General features: G+C 40.3%; 1 protein-coding gene across 2 annotated transcripts; it reads left to right on the forward strand.

The window, feature by feature from the left end:
- Positions 1 to 1,894: 1,894 nt before the first annotated feature.
- On the forward strand, positions 1,895 to 20,096 carry ptenb (phosphatase and tensin homolog B). 2 transcript variants are annotated; one of them, XM_036531158.1, is made up of 10 exons: positions 1,895 to 2,825; positions 11,233 to 11,317; positions 12,504 to 12,548; positions 13,494 to 13,537; positions 13,636 to 13,874; positions 15,584 to 15,725; positions 17,106 to 17,174; positions 17,515 to 17,681; positions 18,260 to 18,481; positions 19,488 to 20,096. In XM_036531158.1, exons 1-10 carry the CDS (start codon positions 2,747 to 2,749, stop codon positions 19,671 to 19,673), a joined length of 1,278 nt encoding a protein of 425 aa, XP_036387051.1. In that variant the 5' UTR covers positions 1,895 to 2,746; the 3' UTR covers positions 19,674 to 20,096. The 2 variants fall into 2 exon arrangements, with proteins under 2 accessions (XP_036387051.1, XP_036387059.1); XM_036531166.1 differs by lacking the exon at positions 17,106 to 17,174.
- Positions 20,097 to 25,871: the final 5,775 nt, after the last annotated feature.

A 25,871-nucleotide genomic window follows, 5' to 3' on the forward strand; every position in this document is an offset into this window, starting at 1 on the left:
GCCTCAAGGACAATTCAGTTTAATGCAGGATTGGCCGGTTTACTATAGGGTCTTTAACAGACCTTTTTTGTAAGGGCAACAAGGTTGGGTACTTGTAAATTACTGAGGGATGTACATTATGACAGACTTCATCAGTTATGTTTGATTCACAATTTCTGCTTAATCCAATAATGTAACAAAGAAGTATTGCCTTACTTTACTCACAGTGATGCAATAATAAAGTTAAATGCAATTGAACAACATTTGTTTTAATTTTTAACCTGGTCAATGTCTATTGCACTATGCGTCATCTATGTGGGTCCTCATACCAGTGTGTCAGGAATTACTGGGTATTTTGTGATATTGTGACTGCTGGCACCACTCCACCAAGGCAAATTCCTTGTGTATCTAATGTACTGTAAAGGTGATTCTGAATCAGATTCTTAATTTACTGCAGAGTTAGTTCTGCTGGGGAGAAGTGTAATGAACACAGCATGAGATGGGTTGGAACAAAAATGGGTGACGTTATCAACACGCAATTGTATTTCTATTATGAAATAGATGTCTTCTGGAAGCCAATTTTTATTTCTTTATTGTACACCTGAATCTCAGAAAGTGTGAGTTTTAACGGACTGCATAATTGCGTCTTGATTTTCGTATTACCTTATGAATATAATTGTGTCTTACCTACTGTTTAAATATTCACAGAAAAACCAAATTTAACTGCCAGTGTAAGGAATAGTGATTGCATGTCTAGAACAGCACTCTGTTCAGAAGCAGACCCATAAGTGCATTAAAAAATTAAATCCTGAAAACAGTCTTTCCCATGAAAACGTTTGCTGACCTCAAATAAATCCTCAGCCCAAGTGCTATCCAGTTTATCTACAAACAATTTTCCTGGCGTTTTCTGTGTGGCGTTGCCCTCTGCTTATTGGTCAGCAACCCTTACATTTGCACTGACTGCTAAGGCCAAAGTCTCGCAGAATTAACTTGCTACGTTGCAGTACATTACATTACATCAATATGCACACTATTGCTAAAAGCCTTTCCGGTAAGGTCAGTAATATGAACACGAACGGTCAATAAATATGAATATGCTCATTATTCTCTACACAGCTGCTCACTGTCCATCATCTATCCATCATATTGAAATAGATACGGCCAAACTCTACAACTAAAATATAATTTGGGCACATCGAAGCGGTCATTTTTACACAGCCGCACTTAAAACGCTTATATTTTGTGGTGTTCCCCAGAAACCTGGCAGGTGGCGCTATGGAATAAGTATTTAATTCCACGTCGTTGACTAGAACATTCCACCCCCCCCCCCCCCCCAAAAAAAAAAGGAACGCGAGGAAACCGTTTCTTTAACACCTAGCTAGCGAGTTCTGGGGGTAAATCTTATCAGTGATATATATTTTGCAGAGCACGATGTGATATTCTAGTTATATGAAAAGAAAATACTCCTATGGGCTGTTACATGTTACGTTTTACTTGCCCGTACTCAAGCTGGCAACTTTTACTTTTCTGCTTGCGTAAGCACTTCACAAGTTTGCAGGCTTCCATTGTTAGACTGGTTAGCTAGCTGGCTGGCTGGCCAGCTAGCTGTCTGATTTTTTTCTTCATTTTCCTCTTGCTAACTACCTAGCTATTCTTTTTACAGCTCACAGTACAGGATAGATCGTTACTAGCTGTGTGGCACGATTTAACATTAAGAAATGTATAGTAAAATCGTGGATAACCTAATACGTAGCCCCCAAGACAAAAACCTCTGTTATTAGCGCGAAACGACACATAAAATATTGGAAACTTCCCCAATTACAGAAACACGTGACCTTCCTTTGGCAGAGAAAAGAGTTCCCTGTGGTGTGCCTGTGTCCTTCCGCTCTCAATGAAGGAGCAAAGCGCACGCAAACAAAGCATTTTACGCGTACCTATCTTAAATACGATATCTGTTTATCCATTAGATACATTTTGTTGTGTGGGTGTGTATTGCACGACAAATTATCTCGACTGCGGCATCTTGAAAAGATGCTATTGTAGAACTATTTGCAACGCGGTAGGATATGTGATGTATACCTAGTCTTTTTTTTCGCTGTCGGAAGCCATGATGGAAGTTTGAGAGTTTAGCAGGAGAGAAACGAGAAAAGGAAAAGGATTTTGTCAGGAAAAATCCCTGAAAATTCGTTTTAAGATTCTTTTAAACCTACATATATAGCATATTTTATTTTTAAAGGTGGAGGCTGTCAATTTTTTCTGTACTGACTGGCATTTGAACGACGAGGATTGCTCGGTTGGAGGGCTTTGGATTTTAAAAATATAGCTAGCTATGTAGCTAGCTAGCTAGCTACGTGTGTGTGCTGAGAGAGAGTGTGTGTGTCTGTCACAGTATTCTGGGTTAGGAATCGCTGGAGAGGGTTTCTCTCCACTTTTTCGACTCAACCACGGCGGCTGCGGCAGATTCAGAGACTTGGGCCGTTTTTAAACCGTTACAGTTCGGAAGCTGGAGAATTGTGTACCTTTTCACTTGGGGCATTTCTGGACGGATTGCAGGATCGTGGAAGCCGGGCCTGTGGAGGAGCCGAGTGAGGCCCTCCTTTATGATCCAGCAGCAGAAGCCATTCTAATAGTCCACAACGACAACTAGTGACGGCAAGGGGACTGCAAAGCGAGAGAGCAAAAGGGAGATCGACCGACAAAGGCATTTCAAATCAAGGCAACAATACTTTCTTTTAATTTAAAAACCCTAAAGACTCCTGTCACAGCGATGGCTGCAATCATAAAGGAAATTGTCAGCCGAAACAAAAGGAGATACCAGGAAGATGGGTTTGACTTGGACTTGACCTGTATCCTCTTTATTCAAACATTTCTCTTGTCTTGGGTGTTCTTGATAAGGTAATTTGCGATTTTCTATTTTTTTATGACAGGTGAGAGGTAACGTCATCTTAAGACAAGTTTTTTTGTAAATGGCTAGCTAGCTATGTCGACATCCATGAGAAGCTAGCTAGCGAGCTAGGTAGGTCTAGCTTTCCGTCCGGGCTGACTAGCCAGGTTGCTTGCTAGCTAGGTAACGTTAGCTGGATTTGACAGTTGCTAGCCACACTATCCATCTCGGTGGCTGATTTAACACTCGATAACGCGTTTGATCCTACATTGGCCATACCTGTTAGCCTCACAGCTTCCATCGCTAAGTAGTCTAGTAGCTGGTTAATTCAGCCAGCAATGGAATCATTCGACTTGCCAGAAGGATAATGCTAACTAGCTGTAGGTGGCTAGCTATCCGTGTAGCTAACATTCGCCAATTATTAGGGTATTCCTAGCTGGCTAGCACCCTAGTCTAAATTTATTGTACTGTATCTAGTCAGCTAACGTTAGTTGGCTATATGTAGTTAACTAGAATGTAATTTCATAACAGATATCTTATTTCGCATGAAATATCGTAGAGGGAAGTACAAAAGGACTATCCAACAGCGTGAAATGTTCTTGGCCTAGATAAAGCAGTGGATTAGATTCAATTCAGTATCAGTACTACACAAAGAACCATTGCATCAGCAGCTTGCAGAAAATTAGCTAAGACATTTTCATGTTGTATTAAGCGGTTGTGATGCCATTCGTGATGCTTAGCAAGCTAACATTAACAGTATTCTGTGTCTTCAACTACGTATTTGGCTAGGTAATTTGTCTCATTAGTTGGCTGTGTTCGTTAATAATGTATCTAATGTTAGACACATAGGTAGTGAGCTACCTAACTAGAGCCAGGTCTGAAAAATTGTAGCTGGCTAGTTGGCTGTATCCACTATTAGAAAACGTATGGCTATTTAGGCTAAGAAAAAAAGATCAGCTCAAATGGGGTGGTAGGTGGCACTGGCACGGTTAGTTAGCTACCCATTCCGGTTAGTTTTAAACTCTCTGCGATCTAGTTGGATGGTTAGTTAGGTAGATCCCTCTACTGCAGATTATTTAACTCTAGCTGGTTGAACACACAGTCAAATTTGTGGACATGATATTTGTTTGTAAGAAAGCTGCAAGTGGGCTGTCAGTCAGTATTTGTTGGCTTCAATTGCTGTTCTGGCGTACAGGTGACTTGCGGGACTTGACACCTGCACCGAGAAGAAATGTGTTCATGTCAGTTTACTTCCAATACATTTGTGGAAAAATGTCTATAACCACCAACTCAGTGCACCATTCTGTAAATGCGTTGGTAGCATTTTAGGGGGATGTCATGTAACCTCATATGTTCGTTGAATGCATGCATACATAACTACAGATACTATGTTACATCTGGAAACTGTTTAGTGAGTAGGATATTGTAATATCGTGAGCCGTGACATTTTCAAGTAATAATGTAACCCTTAATTTGGTCACTAAAACAACATGCTGCACATCCATTGTTTTATGTCAGCGATCACTCCCAATGTGTGCCTAAAGTGAGATCTTGGCCTTGATACTAGTAATTTCTACTGGTGTGAAAATCCTAGTGATTAATATTTTTAGCTTTGAACGCAACCTCGTGTGAAAGTGTAAGCATGCTGTACTGGATGCAAGTTCTTTTAGTTTTGACAGTGAGTGTATTTACAGAGTACAAAGTAGAAAGTTGTGCTGGCTTGATTTTGAGAAATTTGATTTCCCCCCTGGATTTGCCTTTTTGTTAATAAGGTACTGTGAAGTGTTATCCAGAGATGTGCACATGAACACAGAAGATAAAGTTTAATTATGTTCGATGTTACTTCCTACTGCTGTCTGATTTTAGAGTACTTTAGCCTGAGGGCAATTGCAATTCCATGACTTGACTATTTTAACCAGTCTTAAACTGATTAACTTCTAACCTGGTTCTAGTCTAATGATGTATATGATTTAAAGGCCTAAATCCAAAGAATGATGTCTCTCAGAACAAGCTGCATTGAGCCCTTAAAAGGTTTTGTAATTGCATTTCAAGAATTCAGAATTATGCATGGTGTTCACAATTGGCAGGACTAATGTTGACCAGTGTCATATTCTTTGTAGCCTGAGTTTAGTGAATGTTAAATTAGACAAATTCCATTCATTGAACAAGCAGTATAAGTAAAGTGGCAGACTCCTGCTATTTTGATGCCATGGGCAGTGTTTTATGATTAGATCTGCAGAGCAGTTTTAGTATCATCCTGGTGGGGAGGATGATGATGAAGTGAAAGAGTGATGAGAACGAACCCCCTCTCCCAAAACGATGCGAACATGGACTTGGCAGATATTGTTTTAATTGTTGCATTTCACCAGCAGGTGAATGCCCCCTTCACTTGGGGTTTTAAAACAACATGGCTTTCCCAGTTATGTAATGTTCTGAGTTCTAGGAATCGGCTTAAAATAGTGTAGTGATCTTGCATCAGCTATGGCGCCTCTGTACTCGGCAGTGGCAAAGCAACTGCATGAGTTTAAAAATTAGCTGCGCTCGAAACCCCTTTCAGCAAATTGTCCCATCTTGCTGCTGTGCGGGACTTCACTGAATCAGTTAATGTGATATTTCAACGGACGTTTCTCTGTGAAGACATTTGTTCTCATTTGGTGTGGTGAAACGGCAATTCCTCTTTGTTGCTGTGTGCATAAGCCCTTACACGCAACATGGAAAGTTTTTCATGCTCAAGCTTCAGCTCAAAGCAGATTATTGTAAAAAAAAAAAAAAAAACTTGTGTGGCAAAGGTAAACTGATAACACATCAACAGATTAAATTTCTAGTATACCAAAATTCAAAGTACTGTATCGCAATACACATAACTTAGATTGACAGGAGGGAGAGCACTCTCGCTCCTGTACCATATAAAGGCCCCCTATCTTACATTTATGTATAAAGTATACATTATGATGTTAGAAGCTTTTATCTTGCTTGACTATCCATCTTTGACATTCACTAAGACCTAAACCAGATTTTGTGTATTTGTATGTGTGCTGATTAATATAGTGACACAATATGGCAAGGTCCATTTTAATATATCTACATTGAAGTGTACAGTTAGTTTGTCACTTGATCGTCACGCATCATGCTAGCAGTAATTAATGTTACTTTAGTTTTGTAGTTTTCAGAGATACTCTGCTCTTTGTGAGCCTTTTCAGCAGTTGTACCTTTTTCCCTCACTTGCTTAACCTTTAATGTTTCAGAAATGGGTGAAATTGAAATAAATCTCTCTTAAGCAGCAGGGTGGCGAACAGAAGCAATGTTGTGAAAAAGTATGTTGTAAGCTTTTTTGCTCATTCAGCTGCTAAGTTGCTTATAAAACCAAAGTAATTCATAGCAGCTCAGAACAAAAGCATGTTTTCAGGATTTTGGGCAACTGTGCCAATATTGGAAATATTCGTTTTAGTTTTTTGTTTCTGAATATTTAATTATGCCGGTTTACATACTGTGCTTGTCCTGGTATGGATTTATTATGAAAAGGTTATCGCTTGGCTGATAGCTTTTGACATTTGTCAGATGGCTAACTAGCTGGTCATTACTGAGCTATCCTCACAGAACAACCTACTTAATCTTGATAGATCCAGCAACTTGCCATCATAGTGAAACTGCCACCATCCATACTTTGAAAGGCATAAACCAATGAGATGTGAATTCAGAAATATTACTTTGACGAAGGACATCCCTTCAATATACTGCACTTTGAAGAGCTGTAGTTTAAAAAGTCGTGAAGACCACTCAAGCTTTCCTTGGCGTTAAAATAGTCTTGCACTATGATAGCAATGGCACCTTGGAAAATGATTTCAGTGCGCTTCTTTTGCATCCTGCAAGTTGCAGTATTACATGTATTCACTTCTGGAATTCCTCCCACAACTTTTGAACCCCCCCACCCCCACCCTATTCGCGCGCACGCACACACACACACACACAAAAACCAATTCACAGTAAGAATTACCAGAACTAGGCAAGTGAACGCTAAAATGCATTGGCTCTTAATCAATTTCATCTATTGACGAATGACTCACTGTGCTGCTGTGGAATCCATAAAAGCCCTGAAATAATAACAGCTTGGTTTGCTAGTTGATCTTTTCATATATCTGTTTGCAGCAGTGGAGCAGAGTGGACTCAGTAGCATCCAAGATGCAACTCTGATAACTAGAGCTGAGTGTTAAATGGTCTGTATGTTGGGTGTTAAAATCGCCTCGGCCACTTTTATGGTTCTTAAGGTGGTGTTACAGTGATGTTACTCTGATAGGTGTATAAGACATGAGCTTTGCAGTCACTGAGAGTCTGTCACTTCAGAGTACATAAATGTGATTTTGAAATGGATCACCCTTGTCACCAGCAACATACAGCTTCAAAGATTTAGACTGATGTTAACAAATACCAGGATGCTGTAGGTTGTGGGGTTGGGGGTCTCAGTCCCCTTAAAATCAGGTAATTGTGAAGGCTTGTAATTGTAACTGCAGGTGAACTGACCTCTGCTGGTCTGAAACAATGGGTTTTTTTTTTTCAGTATAAGTTCATGTGTGATATCCTTGAATTGGCTGAAGCATGAGGGTGATAGATTACAATCAGATGTTTAATTTGGAAGAGACTTCAGTCTGTTCCGGTCAGTATCCTGTTATCATTTGAAACTCTGGAATCCTTTTTATTTTCAATCTGAGCTTCAGGAAGTGTCTCTTAAAGGTGGTCTCCAGTTATTAAGAATGTGTTCTGAGAAGAGTTTACATGGTTGTTGCCCTGCAGTCTTGTGTGGCCACCTTTTATAAATAGCCCCAGATAAATTGGTTGATCATTAAGCAAGGTCTGCTAAAGCATGATAGCTTGATTAAAGAATTTATGCTGAAGAGAGCATTGGAGCCCTTTGTAAACGCTTATACAGTCATTTTTTCTTCTTCTAAGGTTAACTGGTACAGGACAGGTTTCTCGTCATCGTTGTTAAAACCTTCTCAGCTCTGGAAAGGTGCCATGAAGCTGTGGTGCAGGCAGCTTTCACCGTCTATTTTTCAAACTGCAATCAAGCCAAAATGGTGAAAAGCAAAAACCATCCTTGACAGTGTTTGGCTCTTTACAGAAATGTTAAGGATTGGCAGTAACAGCCACAGGGCAGAGTGTCAGACATCAAGGCCTTTATTTGGACATTACTTGGTTCACATTGCCGTTTCTGATAAATGTCCAAAGCTCTCAACAGTTAAACATCACTGAGCTTTTCTATATGTCCCAAGTCTTTGTATGTTTTCTGCTCAAAATGTATGCATTAGCGATGAGGTAGATGTATTTTTCACGCACTGCTCAGTTATTTTGTTGAGTGTAGTCATGTCATTATGAAGTATGGGGCCTTCGCTGGTCATTGGGTGTAGTCAAAGTAAGAGCTTAAATGAATTTAACCAAATTAGTTTAGTCCTAATGATATGGATTTCATATTTTTATTGCCATTTTCTGTCTCTCTTTTAGGCAGTATTGATTCTTCCTTTTCTTTCATTGTCATTGGCTGAGGAAACTGTCTTGCTAACAATCATGAATGTAGGTGAACACCTCAGATTGTATATGCATAATGATGTATATAGGTCCTCTGAATGAAGAAGGGCATTATTGAAAACATTTGGGCGATGCGATGCTCAGCCAGATGTCTCTGGCCTGGTACATTAGCATACGTTATTTTAACCCTGTTTTAGTTCAACCAAGTAAAACTTAGGAACCACATCATACCTGCCTGTCTTTCTGACTCGCAGCCTGGTCAGTGTATTTTTGGTCATGAATGGGACAGTGAAGTGAAATTTGTCACCAGTTTTGTTGAATGAACTCAAGGATTTCCCACTACTTTATTTTAAGGATGAAAATTTTTACATCTGTTTAAATGAGCTGTTAAATTTTGTTTTGGAAGGTTCCAGTAAATCTTGGAGGCATAGAAAAAGAAGAAATATTGTAATATAAGTCCTAATTGATAAAAGGAAAAAAAAAAATCATTTTAACAGTTTTATTTGCCATGCGTGTATTTGGGTGTCATGCACAAATAGGAACTGTGACACTGTGTAATTATAGTTCCATTAAGTATTTTTTCTCTCAATAACTTGTAAATTTAAACTAGAAGCAGTTTCTTAACCTTTTTTTTAAATACCATTGTGAGCTGCAACAGCACTTTTAATATTGTTGTAGTGCTCAGTGCTCAATATGGAGGTATAAGAGATGAGAAATTTGATATCGCATGTGGACAATCTGAAAACTCAGGCTGGGGGGGCCATATACATTGTAAGAACATGTATGATGTGATATACTCAACCTCACGTATCATTAATGTTAGCCTTTTGGGTGTTATTGGGCAGTGTGGCGGTATTCTGATTTGTCCTCTCCTACAGGCGGGGTTGGGTTTGTGTTCACTTGAGCAAGGCACTTTACCTCAATTGCACCAGCTGAAATCCAGTTGTATTGGTTACAGAATGTGTAATCTGTAAACCTATAAGCATTGGCAAGTCACCTGGGATAAGGGGTGTCCGTTAAGCAAGTAAACATTTGAATACTCGAAAGCAAAAAAAAACCAAAGATAAGACCAAACCCTGTTTGTTTCACATGGCTTTGAGGGCAGAATTACCATAAAGCAACTAGAATCACTTTAAAAGCTCTATACCTTTTTTTTGTCAAGGTCAATTTCAAATTGATCTTTGGCAGTTCTCAGCTGAAGGGGAAATTTTTTAGAAAATAAGTTTCTGTCATTTCTGATCTTGGCAGGCCCCTCAAACCCTGCTTGAATTTAAGCAAAATGTGGAACAAATGGGCTCCGGGACTGGTACGTCTGGGCATGGAGTGACCCTCACAGGGTAAACGGAGAGACGTGCATTGATCTTCCACGGCGGGTTTTTTTTTTTTATATTTTAATGGTTTCATGTTCGGTAGTGGCGCTGTGAGGTTTACTTTGTGCCCTTGCATTGCCTGCCGGATCAGAAGTGCTCTGTTCCTGTGTCTCTTATGGAGAAGACCATCTGTTCCACATTAACAAGGTTCCTGTTCTCCATGCTCCCATTGCAGTTTGAAGCAGGGATGTGTTTAATGTAATGAGATCGTCATCACTTTGTAGCTGTTCTGACACCATGCTTTGTTAAAAGTTGGTGTTTTTTTTTTTTAATTGTTTTTATTATTTTTTTTAATCGTACATCAGATTCTCCCTTTGTAGATATGCAGGGCCTTATCAAGACTTTTTGCCTCACTTTTATGTTTTTTTTTCTTCTAATATATAAATTTTGGTTTTATGTTTACAGTCTGTGTTCAGTGTGTTTACAGATAAGTATAAAGACACCTACAGCTATCTAGATGACCAGTGATGCATATAGGCTGTTATCAATTTCTGATGAAACTGAGCCGTTTCATGGTTAGTGTTCGAATGAAACTGAGCTCTTTCATATTTGGGTTGGGTGTTTCTTAGTCCTTCCTGTTCAGTGAAAATGCATGTATAAATGATACTTTTGTACTTTGTTCAGTTCACATTTTAGAAAGGGTAACGTGCACCTTCCTCCAGAAATAAAACGCTGTTGGAATTATGGTACATTAGAGGGGCTGATTAAATTTTTTAGCTCTAAATAGTAGTTTCAGAACATGCAACGGAAAACTTTGCCATGCTCTTAAAACATGAGGCTGTCATAATGTGTGTAATGTTCTTAAAGGTGTTTTTTGTTTCTCACGATTCAGCAAGACTCTTGATAGAAAACTAGATACGGAGAGCTGTTAGATACTGCGGCTGAGGTGAACTAGAGTTCTCCTTTTCTATTTATGGTATTAAAGGCTCTTACTACAGTAAAATATCTGCATTCCTTGCACTAAAGTGTATAGCGATGACTTTTCTTAAGATGTTTTCATGTAAGTGATCAGAAATGCCTTATCACTGTCAAGATTCTGTGACTCTGTGCTGTGTATTTTTTTTTTTTGTTCCAGTGACGCATTCTGTTGTGCCAAGCATAAAGGTTAAACCGCTTTTGTACGTTACAGTGTTCCATGTATGAAACAGGTTTGTGCCCGAGCCACTGCGTATTCCGGGTTATTGATGCACATGTGTTTGTATCCGCGTAATGACCTGAACCTTGTACACGCGTGAAGCGTTGCCTTATTTTTGAGTATGGCGATAAAACAAAGCAGGGAAGTGTACAGCTCGTTGGAAATGAGTGGCCCCAGTGGCGGTACCGGAATGGTGACTCCTGTGTGTAGAAGCCTGTGTTACTTTGGATTTTATTTGCTTGAATGTAAAACAGTTTGCATTATTGTTTGTTTTCCTGTGACATAGTTTGAACTTCCACGAGTGATCCCTTCCCACCTCCACTTTCCTTGACTCCTGCATTCAGATATTTATCCCAACATTATCGCTATGGGCTTTCCTGCTGAAAGACTTGAGGGTGTCTACAGAAACAACATAGATGACGTAGTACGGTAAGTTCTCTTCTCTGTTGCAATGGCTGAATTCATTTCAGCAAGAGGAAGAGGTTGCAGGAACTACATCTCAAATGCACTGCTGGCTAGGGATGTTCACGTTAGCACAATTAGCTCTGCCCTTAATCAGTTTGCTCTGGTCTCCCTTATAACTGTATCTGTTGCCTTGATCAACCTGTAAAAATAGTATGATTTCTCGTTACTTTATACATTGTAAGGCTAATGGGTGACCAATAATGTGACATAACTCAGCTTGACTCTTGGCTGCATTGTCCAGATAATTTCCTCAATTCTTAAACAGGATGTGCCCACACAATAGTACTGGCATGTGTCGCAGTGTTTTAGAAGTTGTGGACTGATGAATCTCGAGCATAAAGTAGTGCATTAAATATTGAAGCTTGCTAGATAAAACTTGTTAGATGAAATACTTAAGTTTTTAATCTCTAACAGAGTCATAGGGGTGTAACTAAAACTTTCATTCGGTTATCGTCAGTTGGATCCTCAAGGATCTGAAGTTTGAATACTTGTTTCAATTGAAACCATTGAAATGGTTTAGATGCCCACGCTGGAAGAGTACAGGTTTATCTGTGTGACACACAGATGCTGTTTAGTGTATTGCAGGCGTGTTGCAGTGCTATTAAATCTCAAGGTATTTTTTGTTGCATCAAATTGCTTAGTGCCATATGGCACGGGTTGACCATTTTTGTACCAGACCTGCATATAAGACGTCAGGAACGGTGACCCAAACAAGAAAAAATGTCTGAGGCCTAAATGTCACTCCATTCATGTACAGTTGATTTCAGTCCAGAAAATAATTTATAATTAGCTGTTAGAATTAACATGAAGCAACATTGTCTGCGCTGAGTGAACAAACGCAAATTATAATCCGATTGTCATGCATTTCATGGACTGTATGGTTGCGGTACAGCATATCGCTTACATGTGGTTGAAAACCCTCTGCCATAAGGCGTGATCGAGGTGGGTCTATTGTGTAAGTCAAGCGTGAATGTTGTAATGGTGCAAACGCTGGGGGGAAAAAAGCTTGCAATGTATTGTCGGTTTGAGTATTGTCCAATTTCTCGATGACGCAATGTCCGTGGAAATGCAGAAAGCCAGCGTGTGAAGCGCGCGCGCTGCGCCAGCTTTGTGCCATTCCTGCAAAAGTCATTTCTGTTTCTCCCTCTAGGTTTCTGGACTCGAAACATAAAAATCATTACAAGATATATAATCTGTGAGTATAACCCTGTTATCGTAAATGTTTCCTCTGCATGTATGGTTAACCGTGGTCACAAAATGTACAGAATTCCTTGCGCAGAAAATTTCAGGAAAATAAATCCCCTCCATTTCTGAAGCGCAGACAGTCATGAGTGCCGATTCCCCTCTCATCATTATTCAATATTGAATTCCTATACACAGCCCATATGAAACCTCAGACTTTTCATGACATGTTACATTGCTCTTTTGAAGTGATTTACTTGGTTTTAAAATGATATAGATTGTAGAAGGCAGGCACACAGACATCATGTCATAAAGACAAACCTTTAATATGTGGCAGATGTGCTCCTCCCCTTCCCCACGAGAAATTACACCAGACGGAGCCAGCAAACTCCCAGCTAGTATGACTGCAAATATTGACTTGCTGGTGTCTTTCTAGTGTAATGATATCCATGAATAATTTGATAGCTTTCTAACATTTAGCTAAGGCTTCTTCCCTTGCTTAACAAGGGACCACTTTGCCTAAATGTGCTGCTGCCTCTGCAGTGTATCGCCGATAATGCTGGCATGTTGAAGTGATGCCTCTCCCAACAATGTGCCACAGCGACAATTTCCTGACTTCATTTCCTTCATAGGAGTTTGAAAGGCAGGTTTTGTAGAAGCCGATTTTGTAGAACAAGTTCTGTGGAAGCAGAGTGGAGCACTTCAGTTTGCACTGTAGCGTCAAAGCAGTTAGGCCTGATCCAGCATCATTAAATGTGTTTGAGAATGTGCATTGGCTAGCTCTGAGATTAGAGAAACATCAGCTGTTCAAAAGAGTGCATGATTTTCCAAAATCCTCCATATTCTGTGGTCATGCATGAAGTACCCGTGACAGTAGGCAGCAGGGGGTGTAAATCTGTTTAACAGTACAGATCTGTGTTCTGCCATCTTAAAGATGTGTGTAATACTTCATTTCCAGATGCGCAGAAAGACATTATGATGCTGCCAAATTTAACTGCAGAGGTAAGTCATTCTAATCACATTACCTCCATTCAGACAGTTGAGAAACCATACATATTACATTGCATGAAATGTTGCTCACTTTAAGTTGTGTTTTGCAGTTGCACAGTACCCCTTTGAAGACCACAATCCCCCCCAGCTAGAACTTATTAAACCTTTCTGTGAAGACCTTGACCAATGGCTGAGTGAGGATGACAATCACGTTGCGGCGATTCACTGTAAAGCTGGAAAGGGACGTACGGGTGTCATGATTTGTGCTTACTTGCTACACCGAGGTAAATTCCTAAAAGCACAAGAAGCACTAGACTTTTACGGTGAAGTCCGGACCAGAGACAAGAAGGTGGGTAACCTCTTTATCTCTTGCTGACTAATAATTCTGATAGCTGAACTTTTGACCTTTGCCATAGAAAACATTTTTGGTTTTGTTTGCCAGGCAGTAGCAAGCACAAGATAAATTTGTCACATGTGGAGCCTTTTTTAATGCAGTTCATTAGTGAATTTTGTAATTTCATTCTGTTGAATAGATTCATAGGAACAGAGGTTCTTGAGGGCTTTTTGCCATCAGAATTCAAGTACACCAAGTCCATTGACAATATAAGCCATAGCTCCAGAATATTCAACCACTCCTGCTTTCCCCAGTACAGATTTGGTACAGAGAAAATAGTGTTTTGCATTTTTATAACCAGCATATATATTGTGGATTTTTCATGCTGCCGAGTAATTTATATAAGGTACAAGGACATTCATTGCACCCTGTTGAACTTTCGTACAGTTCCCTGTGTTAAGCACTGGCTGGATGAGGTTGGGACATGACTGAGCAGCATTCTGCTGGCCCACACACATTAAGAAGAGCTAGAAACAGCGTGATTTGGCTGTATGTTTGGGTTTTGACATTACCGTTTTTCAGCAAGGGTGTGTGTGTGTGTGAGGCAGGTAGCAAAAGTGTGCCATCACAGATGGTTAGTACTTAACCAATGTGAAACCAGCAACTTTTCATCACCTGTTTTCAGAGTGGTGCATCAGAAGGCAGTCGTCTAGAATTCAAATGTTATAAGAAGGGGTGCTTAAACTGTCCTGATTAAATGGGGGTAGCCTGATCAGAATTCAGTAGAGGGCATCATGATTGCTTCCTAGCTGAAATTGGTTGAAACATGCTTGTATTTGTCAGTTTCTCTCTCTTTGATTCTCACTAAAAGTTATCCAGTGTTCGTATACACAAGTGATGTGGGTGGTCAGTGCGTAGGTGGATGGGGCTTGTTTTTACTGCTGCCATGAACTTGGCATCCTCCACTGTATTGTATGCATAGTTTTCCTTGGGTAGATTTTCACAGTAAAGCAGTTCCTGGAGATGCACATTATTGCACACCCCCCCCCCCCCACCCCTCAGAAAATTGCACAATAAATCAAACATTGCACAGTTTTAGCATTGTAAGTTCAAAAACAAAAAGAATGCATTCTTTCTAAATGCTTGCAGTTAGCTGGCCATTGAAGGTACTTATGGTTTATACTGTGCGATGCAGCTAGTTGTCACACTCTGGCTTTCTCTCTAGTCCTGTAATGGTTGGAAATGGCTTAGTGTTGATCCCATACCTCCACTCACCCTCTGAACTTTGTTGCAAATACCACACATGAAAGCTGTCTCTTGCTTCACCTTAAGTAATCGCTCCCTTGAAATGGGGACGTAGCGTTTCCGCTCGCGTAATACAAAGTTGAGTCACCTTACGCGTTTCTGTGAGTGTGTGCTTATGGGTGTGTGCTTGTGGTATGTGCTGAAATTTTACTTCCATCTAGAAATATAACAAAATTATCTTGTGCCCGGCTGAACAGATACTTTATTTGTAAACGGTCACTAGAATTACAGGGTCACATCCGTAATAATTGGGTATACATTTATGAGAATTTTAATGTTAACAAAGAATAATTGTGATACTTTCATAATTTCATATGTGTTGTATGTTGCCTTTTAACTTCAAAGTTTGCCAGGCTAGGGGGTGTATTTTATTTTTTGAGTTCAAATCAAGATTTTTTATTTTTTTTTTGCCTTCATAGGGAGTGACGATTCCCAGTCAGAGGCGCTATGTCTACTACTACAGCTACCTGCTGAAAAACCAGCTGGAGTACAAACCAGTGGCATTGCTGTTTCACAAGATGGTGTTTGAGACGGTTCCCATGTTCAGTGGAGGAACGTGCAGTAAGTGGTTTACTCTTGTATATGAAACTTCCTGAGAAGGTAATGGAAGGTGGTAGCAGATGCATGAAGTGTTTTCTTCCTTGTCCTGCTGGGGTTCTGTTCAGGAGGGTTTTTTTTTTTTAAATTACTGTTTAATTACTGTTTTTTGCATTTGTGGAAGTTTCAACATGCATTTTCAACTGTGGAAATAACCTCGCCTGGTGGTGGTTCTGTCCCTTCCTCTGCTCTATAAAGCTTTGCAAAATATTGCATGTTTTTTTTTCCCCTTCATGTGACGCTGACGTTAAGACTAGTACTTTTTTGTATTTAATTAGTATTGCCTTTTTTTGGGCTGTCTAACCATAAGAGTGAATTTGTACTCCTATTCTCTGCTTGGCTCTCTGGTGGTTTTATTGGCTCTGTCGTCTGAAAGTGTTAAAAGCTCGTCAGGATTGCCAGGAATTGTGTGTGGATCCATTCTGCTCACCTCCTTGTTTTCTAGGCCTTTTTATTTGAATACTCTGTGTCTCCACTGTCTGTGCCTGGCCTCAGAGTTCTTTGGTGTTCTATACACACTTTTTTTTTTTTGTTCTCAAACTGTCCCCTCAGAGGGCCCTATTCTGAATTAGGGACACATTCTCATAAATAGACCGAGCTTCCTGTATGGTCAAATTAAGTGTATTAGGGACGTTCTTTAAAGCTCTCCACAACCCCCCATCCTTTTTTTTTTTTTTTTTTCCTTTTTAAACCTCAGTGTGACCTCACTGGACCACACGGTAGTCCTCATGTATTTCAGTTTCATTTCTGACCTGTTGAAAACATGACAACCACACTGTAAGGATTCACTCCTGATTTTTTTCCCCCACAGAACCTTCACATCCCCAAGGTCAATGTATTGTGTGGGGGGGGGGGGGGGGGGATTGCGGTCTTTCCCTTTTTCCAGGAAAGCCCTTATTTCTTAATTAGCCTGTGCACCAGTCCAGTGCTTTTGCTACCAGCAGTATATGCAATGTGGCTACCCACATAAATAGGTTGGGTTTCTCCATATAGACCCAGGAGCAGAAGAGATTTGGGAGCACATGAAGTGCATTGTGGCCATTTTTGTGCCTTTTTTAATGTATTTTTCCAAATGTAAAGTTGACCCCTCTGATTCGTCGTACCATCCCCTTGCCGTTCACTTTGTCCTTTAACTTTGCTTGGTAGATTGGTTTCGTAAAGGTTGGAACCTGCATGTTGATGTAGTTGGACCTAAACATCTCCTTTATACAAAAATATGCTGTGTGTGTCTGTCATAAATGTATATAAATATCTATATCAGCATAAAGATCCATATTCCTAAACACGGTAAGAGCCCCAGCAAGGATGCAGGAGCGTGTGTTAATCTCCTTCTTTTTCTCTAAGGGGATACTGCTGTTAAAAACAAGAGTGAGCAGATTCCACATGGGTTCAGAAAAGGGAATTGGCACTGGGGTAAAATCAGCTTTTCATACATTTTTAATTTTACGTTTTTCTAAGAAGAGGTAATCATTGCTGTGTAGAGTCATGTGTGTAAAATATGCCGTATGCACCCCACACGCTACAATGCAAGCGTACACTTTTGCTTGGTCTTTAAATGTCTTCAGAATAGGGCCCTTAGCATGCAACTGTTTTGTATATTAATATTTCTGGCAGTGGTACTTTATTCTGTCCTCTTCCCCTCTTCTCTACAGTTAATCTCACAGATGGAAATGCTAGGCTTTTTTTTGTTGATGTTGTTAAAGAGAAGCCCTCCTCCTGTGAATTGAGAGCGTCGTCTTTTGTGACTCCTCAGATCCGCAGTTTGTGGTGTACCAGCTGAAGGTGAAGATCCACACCTCCAACCCGGCACACACAAGGCGCGAAGACAAGTACATGTTCTTTGAGTTCCCACAGCCCCTGCCCGTGTGCGGTGACATCAAGGTGGAGTTCTTCCACAAGCAGAACAAGATGATGAAGAAGGTTAGTCATGCAGCTGTCCACACAAGTCCTCTTTAACTGTTCTCAGATACCGGTGACTAAAACACTTTAGTTCCCTTCCTTCAGTGTTCATTTTTTTGGGAGCTTGGTTGTTGATGAAAGGTGTACAGGAAAAAAAAACCCATAATTTTAGATGTTTGAAAACGGCGATCTGATGCGCACTTGAAGTGTGAAACCTGGAGATTATTTTTTGTCATTTAGCAGACACTCTTATCCAGAGTGACTTACACACAGTAGGTTACAAGTTTTTCCATATATACAGATGGATATTTACTGAGGCAGTTGAGGGTTAAGCACCTTGCCTAAGGCCCCAACAGCAGTGTCCTAGCGAGGAATCGAGCCAGCAACGTTTTGGTTACGAGCCCTGCTCCTTAACACTATGCTACACTGCTCTCCAACCTAAAATTTGTGTACGCATTGAACATTACCTGGACATTACTTAACTGTTCACTCTGTCATGGGTGTAATCTTCCTGTAGAAGTAGATGCAGCAATATGGTGAGAAGCTTGTACGTGGTAGTTTTTACAACACTGTGAAACTGCATGGTTTTCCTTTTTCAGGACAAGATGTTCCACTTCTGGGTGAACACCTTCTTCATACCCGGACCAGAGGAGAACTCGGAGAAAGTCGAAAACGGGAGCTTGGTGAAAGAGCTGGATGGGATTCAAAGCGCAGAGCGCGGAGACAACGACAAGGACTACCTTATCCTGGCATTGACGAAGAACGATCTGGACAAAGCGAATAAAGACAAAGCCAACAGATACTTCTCTCCAAACTTCAAGGTGGGTCGGCTACTGGGACGCGGGGTTGCGTGGCGTGGTGGCTCAGTAGTGCGGCGGGGCCGTGCTGTGTGCGGTCTGCTCTGCCGTGCTGTGACTGAGGGCCTCCGGGATTAAGTATTCATAACTAGATGAACTTAATAACTGACCTTAATCAGATGTGTGGTTTTTGAGAAGCAGAGAGCACTTACTCCAGATAATGGAGTATAAATCTTTTCTTGGAAGCCGTGATCAAGTGGCTTTGATGTAAGTGCTAAGTGTTGTGGAAAAAATGCAGGAGGAAGAGTAAAATCTCACACTAGTGTGCCATCTACCAGTAAACTGATCGGTACCATTGGCTCAAGGGATTATTATTTTTAAAATGCGACATTTGATGTTCTAATAGAGCAGTCAAGACAACTTGTAGTACAGACCACGATAACTGCAGAAGTAAAAACATTAAACAAAATGTAGAATAGAAAATTAGACTTTAATTAAATTCCTGGGAGTTCATATCACTGTGTGGTAAAATAAAATTGAGATGCAAGTTAAGTGCTGGAGAAAGGATGATGTGTTTGATGAAAAATCATGTGGGTTATTTTGAAAACAGAGAGGTAAAATGAAAGTATTTGATGGGACATGCTTTGGTGAATATCTGAGAGAGAAGGAAATGCAGAAGTGTTGAAGGATTTCCCAGCTAAAGGCATCTGTAACAGGTCTCAGTACTGTTGACATTACAGGTGTGAAATACTAATGTAAAATAATAGAAACTAAATCTCTGTTCTTCTTAATGGGGGAAAGTGTTGTTAACATCAGAACATCAGTTTTGTCACATTTTGACATGCTTGAATGTCTGATTGTTCCTTAGAAGGAGCAATGATTCTGCTTTTTACCTACAATTAGTGGAATTAGGAGGTGTTTTTTTTTACCCCCTGTGAAAGTACTGCATTTGTTCAGTATTAAGTATCCTTCTTAGGGTCTGACGTCTACACCCCTGCTTACTGCTAACATAGTCTCTCCTCTGTCACAGGTGAAGTTGTACTTTACTAAAACTGTGGAGGAGCCGTCAAACTCGGAGGCCAGCACTTCAACATCGGTGACTCCGGACGTTAGTGACAATGAACCCGATCACTATAGATACTCAGACACCACTGACTCTGACCCAGAGAACGAACCCTTTGATGAAGAGCAACACACACAGATAACAAAAGTCTGAAATATTTTTATGGGAAGAAAAAAAAAATAAACCAGAGAAAAAAAGGAGAAAACTTGAATATGAACTGAAAGCAAGTACCTTTTTTCCAGACGGCAGTAGGACATTCGTGTCATGTAAAATGCCACCAGTTTTCGGAACAATACTCCTGACCAATTTTCTTTTGCCCCGTACATCCGCAAGGTATTGACACTGTTGCCCAGTGGAAAAAGGTTCAGTAGCTGTTATGTATATACCTTTTTGTGTCAAAAATAAAAAAGACAATGGAAAAAAAAAGTACCACAATCAGGAGATGGGAGATCAGGTATGGGAGAAATTAGATTGAGATCTAAATTTTGCTGCTCCATCTCCTGTTGAAACCAAGGCCAGTGCTTCAGTCACTTTCCCCCGCCCCTTCCCCCTCTTGCCTCCACAGCTCTCCGCCCCCCCCCCCCCCCCCCCCCCGCCCTCTCTGCCTACTGTGAATGCTTCATGTGCTGTTTGCAGGCTGTCTCACACCAGTTGACGTTTGTGCAGTGGAAACTGCATGTTAGGATTCTGCAGTCTATTATTACTATTATTATGAATAGGCTATATGACATCTAAGCAATGTCCATTCCTTCTACCACTGTGTATTCTGTTAAAGGTATGCAGAAAAATGGTATCCCCTGTATTTGTCATGTTTTTTTTTTATGTTAAGATAATAAAAATATAATACACAAAACAGCAGGGAACCAGTGTTGCAATAATGTTAACACTATACATTTAAAAGGCAAACCAGTGTGCATGTTATTGGAATTAGTGTCCATGTTGTTTAATAAATGGTATACAATGTTTTTTCTAAAAGAGGTTTCTAATGTCATTTAAACTCCGATTGTATTTAGCCAGGAGATAATTCACAGATAGCATTCATCATTTCCGTGGTTTCTGCAGGTATAATTTTAATTCTAGGACAGGCATGAAGTCCCCCTTAAGTTTATGGTAAACAGATCCGTTTTCAGTGTTCGAGGAAAGATCTTTTTTGGGAATAACTGTACAAAAGCTCTTAAACGGTTTACATTACGAATTGGTGACTACTTAAGTGAAATATCTGTTTAACCTTCAAGATCTTTAGGCTTTGTGGGACATCAGATCTTTGGCTCCCAAACTCAGCTCTTGTTTGTAGCCTTATTGTGCAAGGTCTAAACTAAATCTAGATCATTTGTATATCCAACAAAGGTGCTTACAAACTGCCAAACTGCATATTTAAATGTACAGTAACATGGAGCCAATAATCTGTGCCTAACATATGGTGCAAGTAGCAGTAGTGGCATGCACTATTGTGTGTGTAAAGTTTAAAAAAAAAAAAAAACTGTTAGATGCGCGGCAGTGTGCTCATTTCTGTAGTCCTCTGCAATAGGTGTCCCTGACTGGCTGGATTTTTTTTATTTTATTTTATTTTTTAATCGGTTTCATTCCACTTGGAGTGGGAATAGTGCAGCTACAGATTTTACTGAAAGTCTCATGCTTGCTTCAGAAATATAAAAGCCCTATATATGAGAATATTTAAATATATATAATTTCTTTTAAGCATGCCAAATTTTTTTTGTAACAACTGGCCTGTGACGTGGCACAGGACAGACCAAAAAAAAAACCTTCTCAGTTTCTTGGGCAGGAATCTTCACTGAGGGTAGAGATGTAAGCTGCCTTTATCGTGCTGTTGACATTAAGGCTCCACCCTTTTCATAAACCCAACACGCATGCTGTTCAGCTCGCCTTTTCTACATAAAGAGTATGTTCCCTAGGTGTTGAATCGAGTTCTGTAATTTTTGTTCTGTTTTGTTTTTGTTTTATTGGAGCAAATACACTTTAGCCAACCCAGTAACACTTATTTTAGGATATTTTTTGTTTACATCTTATTACATCACTGAAAACCTGCCAAAAGTAAGCTTGTTCTTTTAATTGTTTTTTTTATTTTGTTTTTATTTTTTTGGAGGGGGAGGGGGGCCTATGGGAGGTATTCTTTGCCTTACTTGAAGTTGACAATGCTTACACTGCTACTTCTTTGAAAATCTACCTTTCTGCCCAGGCACTGACTAGATAGTTCAAGTACTTATTTAAAGCTACTTTTAATAGAGCAGCATATTGTACTAGACTTTTGCACTGTTACAGATTTTTGCAGGGTTTCACTCAGTGGTCCACAGTATTGTTTTTTTTTCCCTCCAGTTAAAAAAAAAAGCCTTGCAAGCAATGAAAGATGTGGTAGGTGGAGGTGGAATAAAATGGCTTGGTGTACCTTAATCTTGTATCCGTGCATCCCAATAGAAGCAGATGTGTTACTTTGACTGAAAATGTCCTGACTTTTTTTAAGAAAACAAAAAAAATGGAAAAAATGAATAAAGTAACTATTTATGACAGTATTCATAAGTATTCTGGTAAAGACGTTCTGCAGGTATTCTTTCCTTCTATCCCTTGACTCTCTGGATCATATGCTTACTACTTTGGATGTTCAGCAGCTTAAATGTATGAATCTATTCAAGGGCATCACTGTTAAGGAGCTTACTGTTAGGCCCCAGGCCATCCCTAGTCATCTGTAGCCCCACTTCTGGAAGATTTGCCACAGTACCTTAACACGCAGAAACAAATATTAGGGGGGGAAAAAAAAACTCCTTGGGGAACCTTTGAGGTCCTTAATGTGGCACAGGTTAAAACTTGTGTGGAGTTCACAGGCAGCATCAAAATTAAGTTTCAGCTTTAAAAAAATCTTCATAAAGGTGCCAGTGTGCAAGTTTCATGTCACTAGTTTCTAGCAGATTTGTGCAATATGTTATAACGATGCCTGTGGTTGCCACAAAGTGCCTCTTGTTTACTGTTGAAAAAAAAAAAAGAAGTGCTTGTTAAATACTGTTAAAGTACATCATGTCATGCATGCAGATGGAAGGGGTGGAACTGCACTAAATCTAAGGGGCTTTACCTGCAGATGTGGGTGGGGCTGCACCTGGCCCCACCTGCTCCGTTTCTGGGTTTAATTTTATGTAGAGTATGTAAACTCAGTATATTTTCAGTCTTTTAAATAGCCTTATTCCATTTCAGCCTGTTCAGATATTGTGCTGTGCAACAGTTGCTCTGTGTGTAATGCTATGCACTGAGAATACACAACCAACAATGTATGAAAAATTGTACAGGTTATAATGATGCTCATACAAATCAGATGTCCGTTTGTTATTGTATGTGTAAACTACCCTTTATCTTAGTGTTATAAACTCCACATAAAACCAATTAAAGTCTCATTCTTGTCACTGTGCGTGAGAATTTTTTTCATTTGTTTCGATTCAGCCCTTAGTCCTTCAGTTCAAGAATTAACACAGATGAATTCAGAACATTAGATGGCTGAAGGCAAAAAAAAAAGATTCTTTGTAAGTGTCATTTTGCGTGCAAATATGGACGCCATTCCCATTTCGTAGACACAAATGAAGGCACTCTGCCAGGAGAGGAGATTAAATGAGGTCCCAAAGCCTCGTCATGATACTGAAGCATATGCTTACATATTCAGAACTTGACTTTTTGTATGTATTATTCAGGATGTAAGCACCCCTCTGTGCATGGGGTACTTGCTTAAATTTCAGAAGGATTCAAGCTGACCCATTTAGGCAGTGGAGTTGGGTCGCGGTTGCCGAGTTGGAGCCACATAACGTATGGGTTCTCATGGTCTGTGTGGCAATGAGCTGATGGTTGGAAGATGAGAGCATTCACCACTCTAAGCTGTCGGACTGAGAGTTATTGAAAACCTCTTGAAAAGCTCTTTTATTTGGAGGAAATGACGTTTTTGTCTTAAAATGTGGCAGGATCCAGTTTTCAGTTCCCAAAGACATTCCGTAAGCATCTTTTTTTTTCTTTCTTTTAAAAGCCTAGTTGCACAAATCTTCATGTTCAATAATTGTTCTGAATTTTCACAAGAATTCCATGAATCTGTTTTGCTGGAATGAAGGTGCTTGAAGATCAAGGAAAAATTGTCATTAAACTACCACTACATTCAGAAGCCACAACATGACGCTTTTGGTTTGGTTCATTGAGTCTTTTTATTTATTTTTTTTTCCTCCACCTGCAGTTTACCATACATCTTGTGAAATAGTACAGGTTCTAATGTGGAGTTTCCAAAACCAAAAAAAAAAGCCCATCCAAGCAGGCGTTTTGGCCAGATGAGGATGGCTTTAGCGAGTGCACACCTGAGTGACCGGGTTTACCTGCTCTAGACCGGGCAGGCAGGCTTCCTTCAGCTACGCCTGCAGTGAGCTCGCCTCTCCACCAACAGAACAGACACGGAGTCGCTTTCCTCATAAACATTCCTCTGCTATTTACATTTTTCCTCAAATGTGGAAATATTTATCATTGTGTAAATATACTGTTCTTAAGATGCATGTCCTTCCTCCTTTTGGGTGAGCATTTTTTGAAAAAGGTTTACACTATTTTTTTTCCCCGCTCTTGAGAGAAATGGTTGGTCGTGCGGACTTGTGTGTCGATGCCTCATTTTAGTGCAGCTGAAAGAACGAGGAAGCTTCTAAACCGCTATCTCCTGAGGAAGTGATCTCAGCAAACCCCACTGCCCCATGTGAACCCTGTTAACGTGATGACCACCCACCACCCCCATTTTGGAAATGTTCATGTGTTACTCTTTCGGTAAATAATGGTGTCATGGCAAAGAGATGAACAGAAGCAGAAATAAGGGAGTGTCTTAGAAAAATCTTGCACCTAACAGGAATTCAAGCAGCGAGAAATAAGTCAGATCCCAAAAAAAAAAGAGTTTTATCCGTTTTTAAAATGGGGGGGGGGGGGGGGGGGTAGCCGCTCTAAGACGGCATAAATTTATCAGATGATAAATGATCTGTAAAATAAGAGCTGGTGCTGGTAGTTTAGAGTTGCGCTTCCTTAAATAGCCATGGGATGAAAGGTCCCCCATGCACGGTGGTTATTAATGGAAATCCAGTTCCGTTTCTTACCAAAGTCCAGCTCATTTGTTCTTTGATAAATTTGTCACCCCTTGGTGAATCAGCCTCCTACTACATGTGAAACAGTGATGGTGTTCTATTTTAGTCAGGAATCTAATAAAAATGACACGCGTTCGCAAATAGAACTGTATTCGACTCACCTGTATGTGTGTATATGTGCGTGCTGTAAATACTGTATGTGTAAATATACAAACAGTTGGTTCACTTCAGTGTTTTAGTGCTTGATGGTGTACTTTTTTCCCCTCAATCATGCCTGTTGGTCTTGCCTGTTTAAAGGATGGGGAATTGTCTTTTTTGTATCACCAGAGATCCTTGTTCCACTGATCCGGTGGCTGAAAGTGTGTTTACCCTCAGCCTAAGTAACAGTACCAGCATAAATCGTTAGCGCTGACAATTTCTTGCGCCCTGCTTGCTCTCCTCACAGAAAAGCCATAAAGATGCGAAAATGAAAAGGGAAGTAATAACAGCTAACAGCGAACGATTTCTATTTGAATGCTGTTGGAGGCCCTGGGGCCGACTGTTGAGAATCAAGTCAGTTTGCCATTGTGAAACGCCACGCCAAACTGGAAGTTGGGTCTTTTGTTTTTTTGTTTTTTTTGAGCAGAGCGAAAAGGGGAAGTGAGACCGAGCATTGCGGTCTGCCCCTCGCTAACCAAGGTGAAACCATCTCTCAGCCTGCAATATCACGAGTCCCCCCTGGCCCAGCCTCTGCCTCTGAATCAGGGCTTCACCCTCTTCTCCTTTTCCTCAATGTGTTCTTTGTTTATTGATTGTTATTTTGCCTTGCTTCTATATGTAGGTTCTTCCTGCTGGTATATATGTCGTGACAGATGAGATGGGGCCAGGTCAGACTGGGTGCCTCATTCTCATCTGGCTGGCAGCCTGGCATTTGAATAGTCTCCGAGGGTGGTCTGCCAGCGCCGTCTGGCCCGGCACCAACAGCAAATCCTGAGTGCGTGGTCACACTTCCCAGCAGCATCTGCGACACACCTGTAGACACGCCTGTATCTGGTGGCATGGTGACAAGAATGGGAAGCAAAGCAGAAAGACTTGATTAATGGCACACCAGGTCACCTGTTTTAATATTTTTATTTATCTTGCCGCAGAGAGCAACCTCTGAGGTCAAACAGAAATCTGTAGCTCTCTTGTTCGCTACCAACGCCAAGAGTTTTTTCCTTACAGATCTGTCAATTACGGGAGTGATTATCAAACAGGAGACTTCTGCAAAGCATCGTTA

This window comes from Megalops cyprinoides, chromosome 1 (assembly GCF_013368585.1).
Source record: "Megalops cyprinoides isolate fMegCyp1 chromosome 1, fMegCyp1.pri, whole genome shotgun sequence".
Classification (NCBI taxonomy): Eukaryota; Metazoa; Chordata; class Actinopteri; order Elopiformes; family Megalopidae; genus Megalops; species Megalops cyprinoides.

Bases quoted from the DNA above. Each gene is read 5' to 3' on its own strand.
- ptenb (XM_036531158.1), top strand. From the start codon at position 2,747: ATGGCTGCAATCATAAAGGAAATTGTCAGCCGAAACAAAAGGAGATAC. The intron at 11,318-12,503 runs GTAAGTTCTCTT...TTCTCCCTCTAG, and splicing joins AACATAGATGACGTAGTACG to GTTTCTGGACTCGAAACATA. The intron at 13,875-15,583 runs GTGGGTAACCTC...TTGCCTTCATAG, and splicing joins TCCGGACCAGAGACAAGAAG to GGAGTGACGATTCCCAGTCA.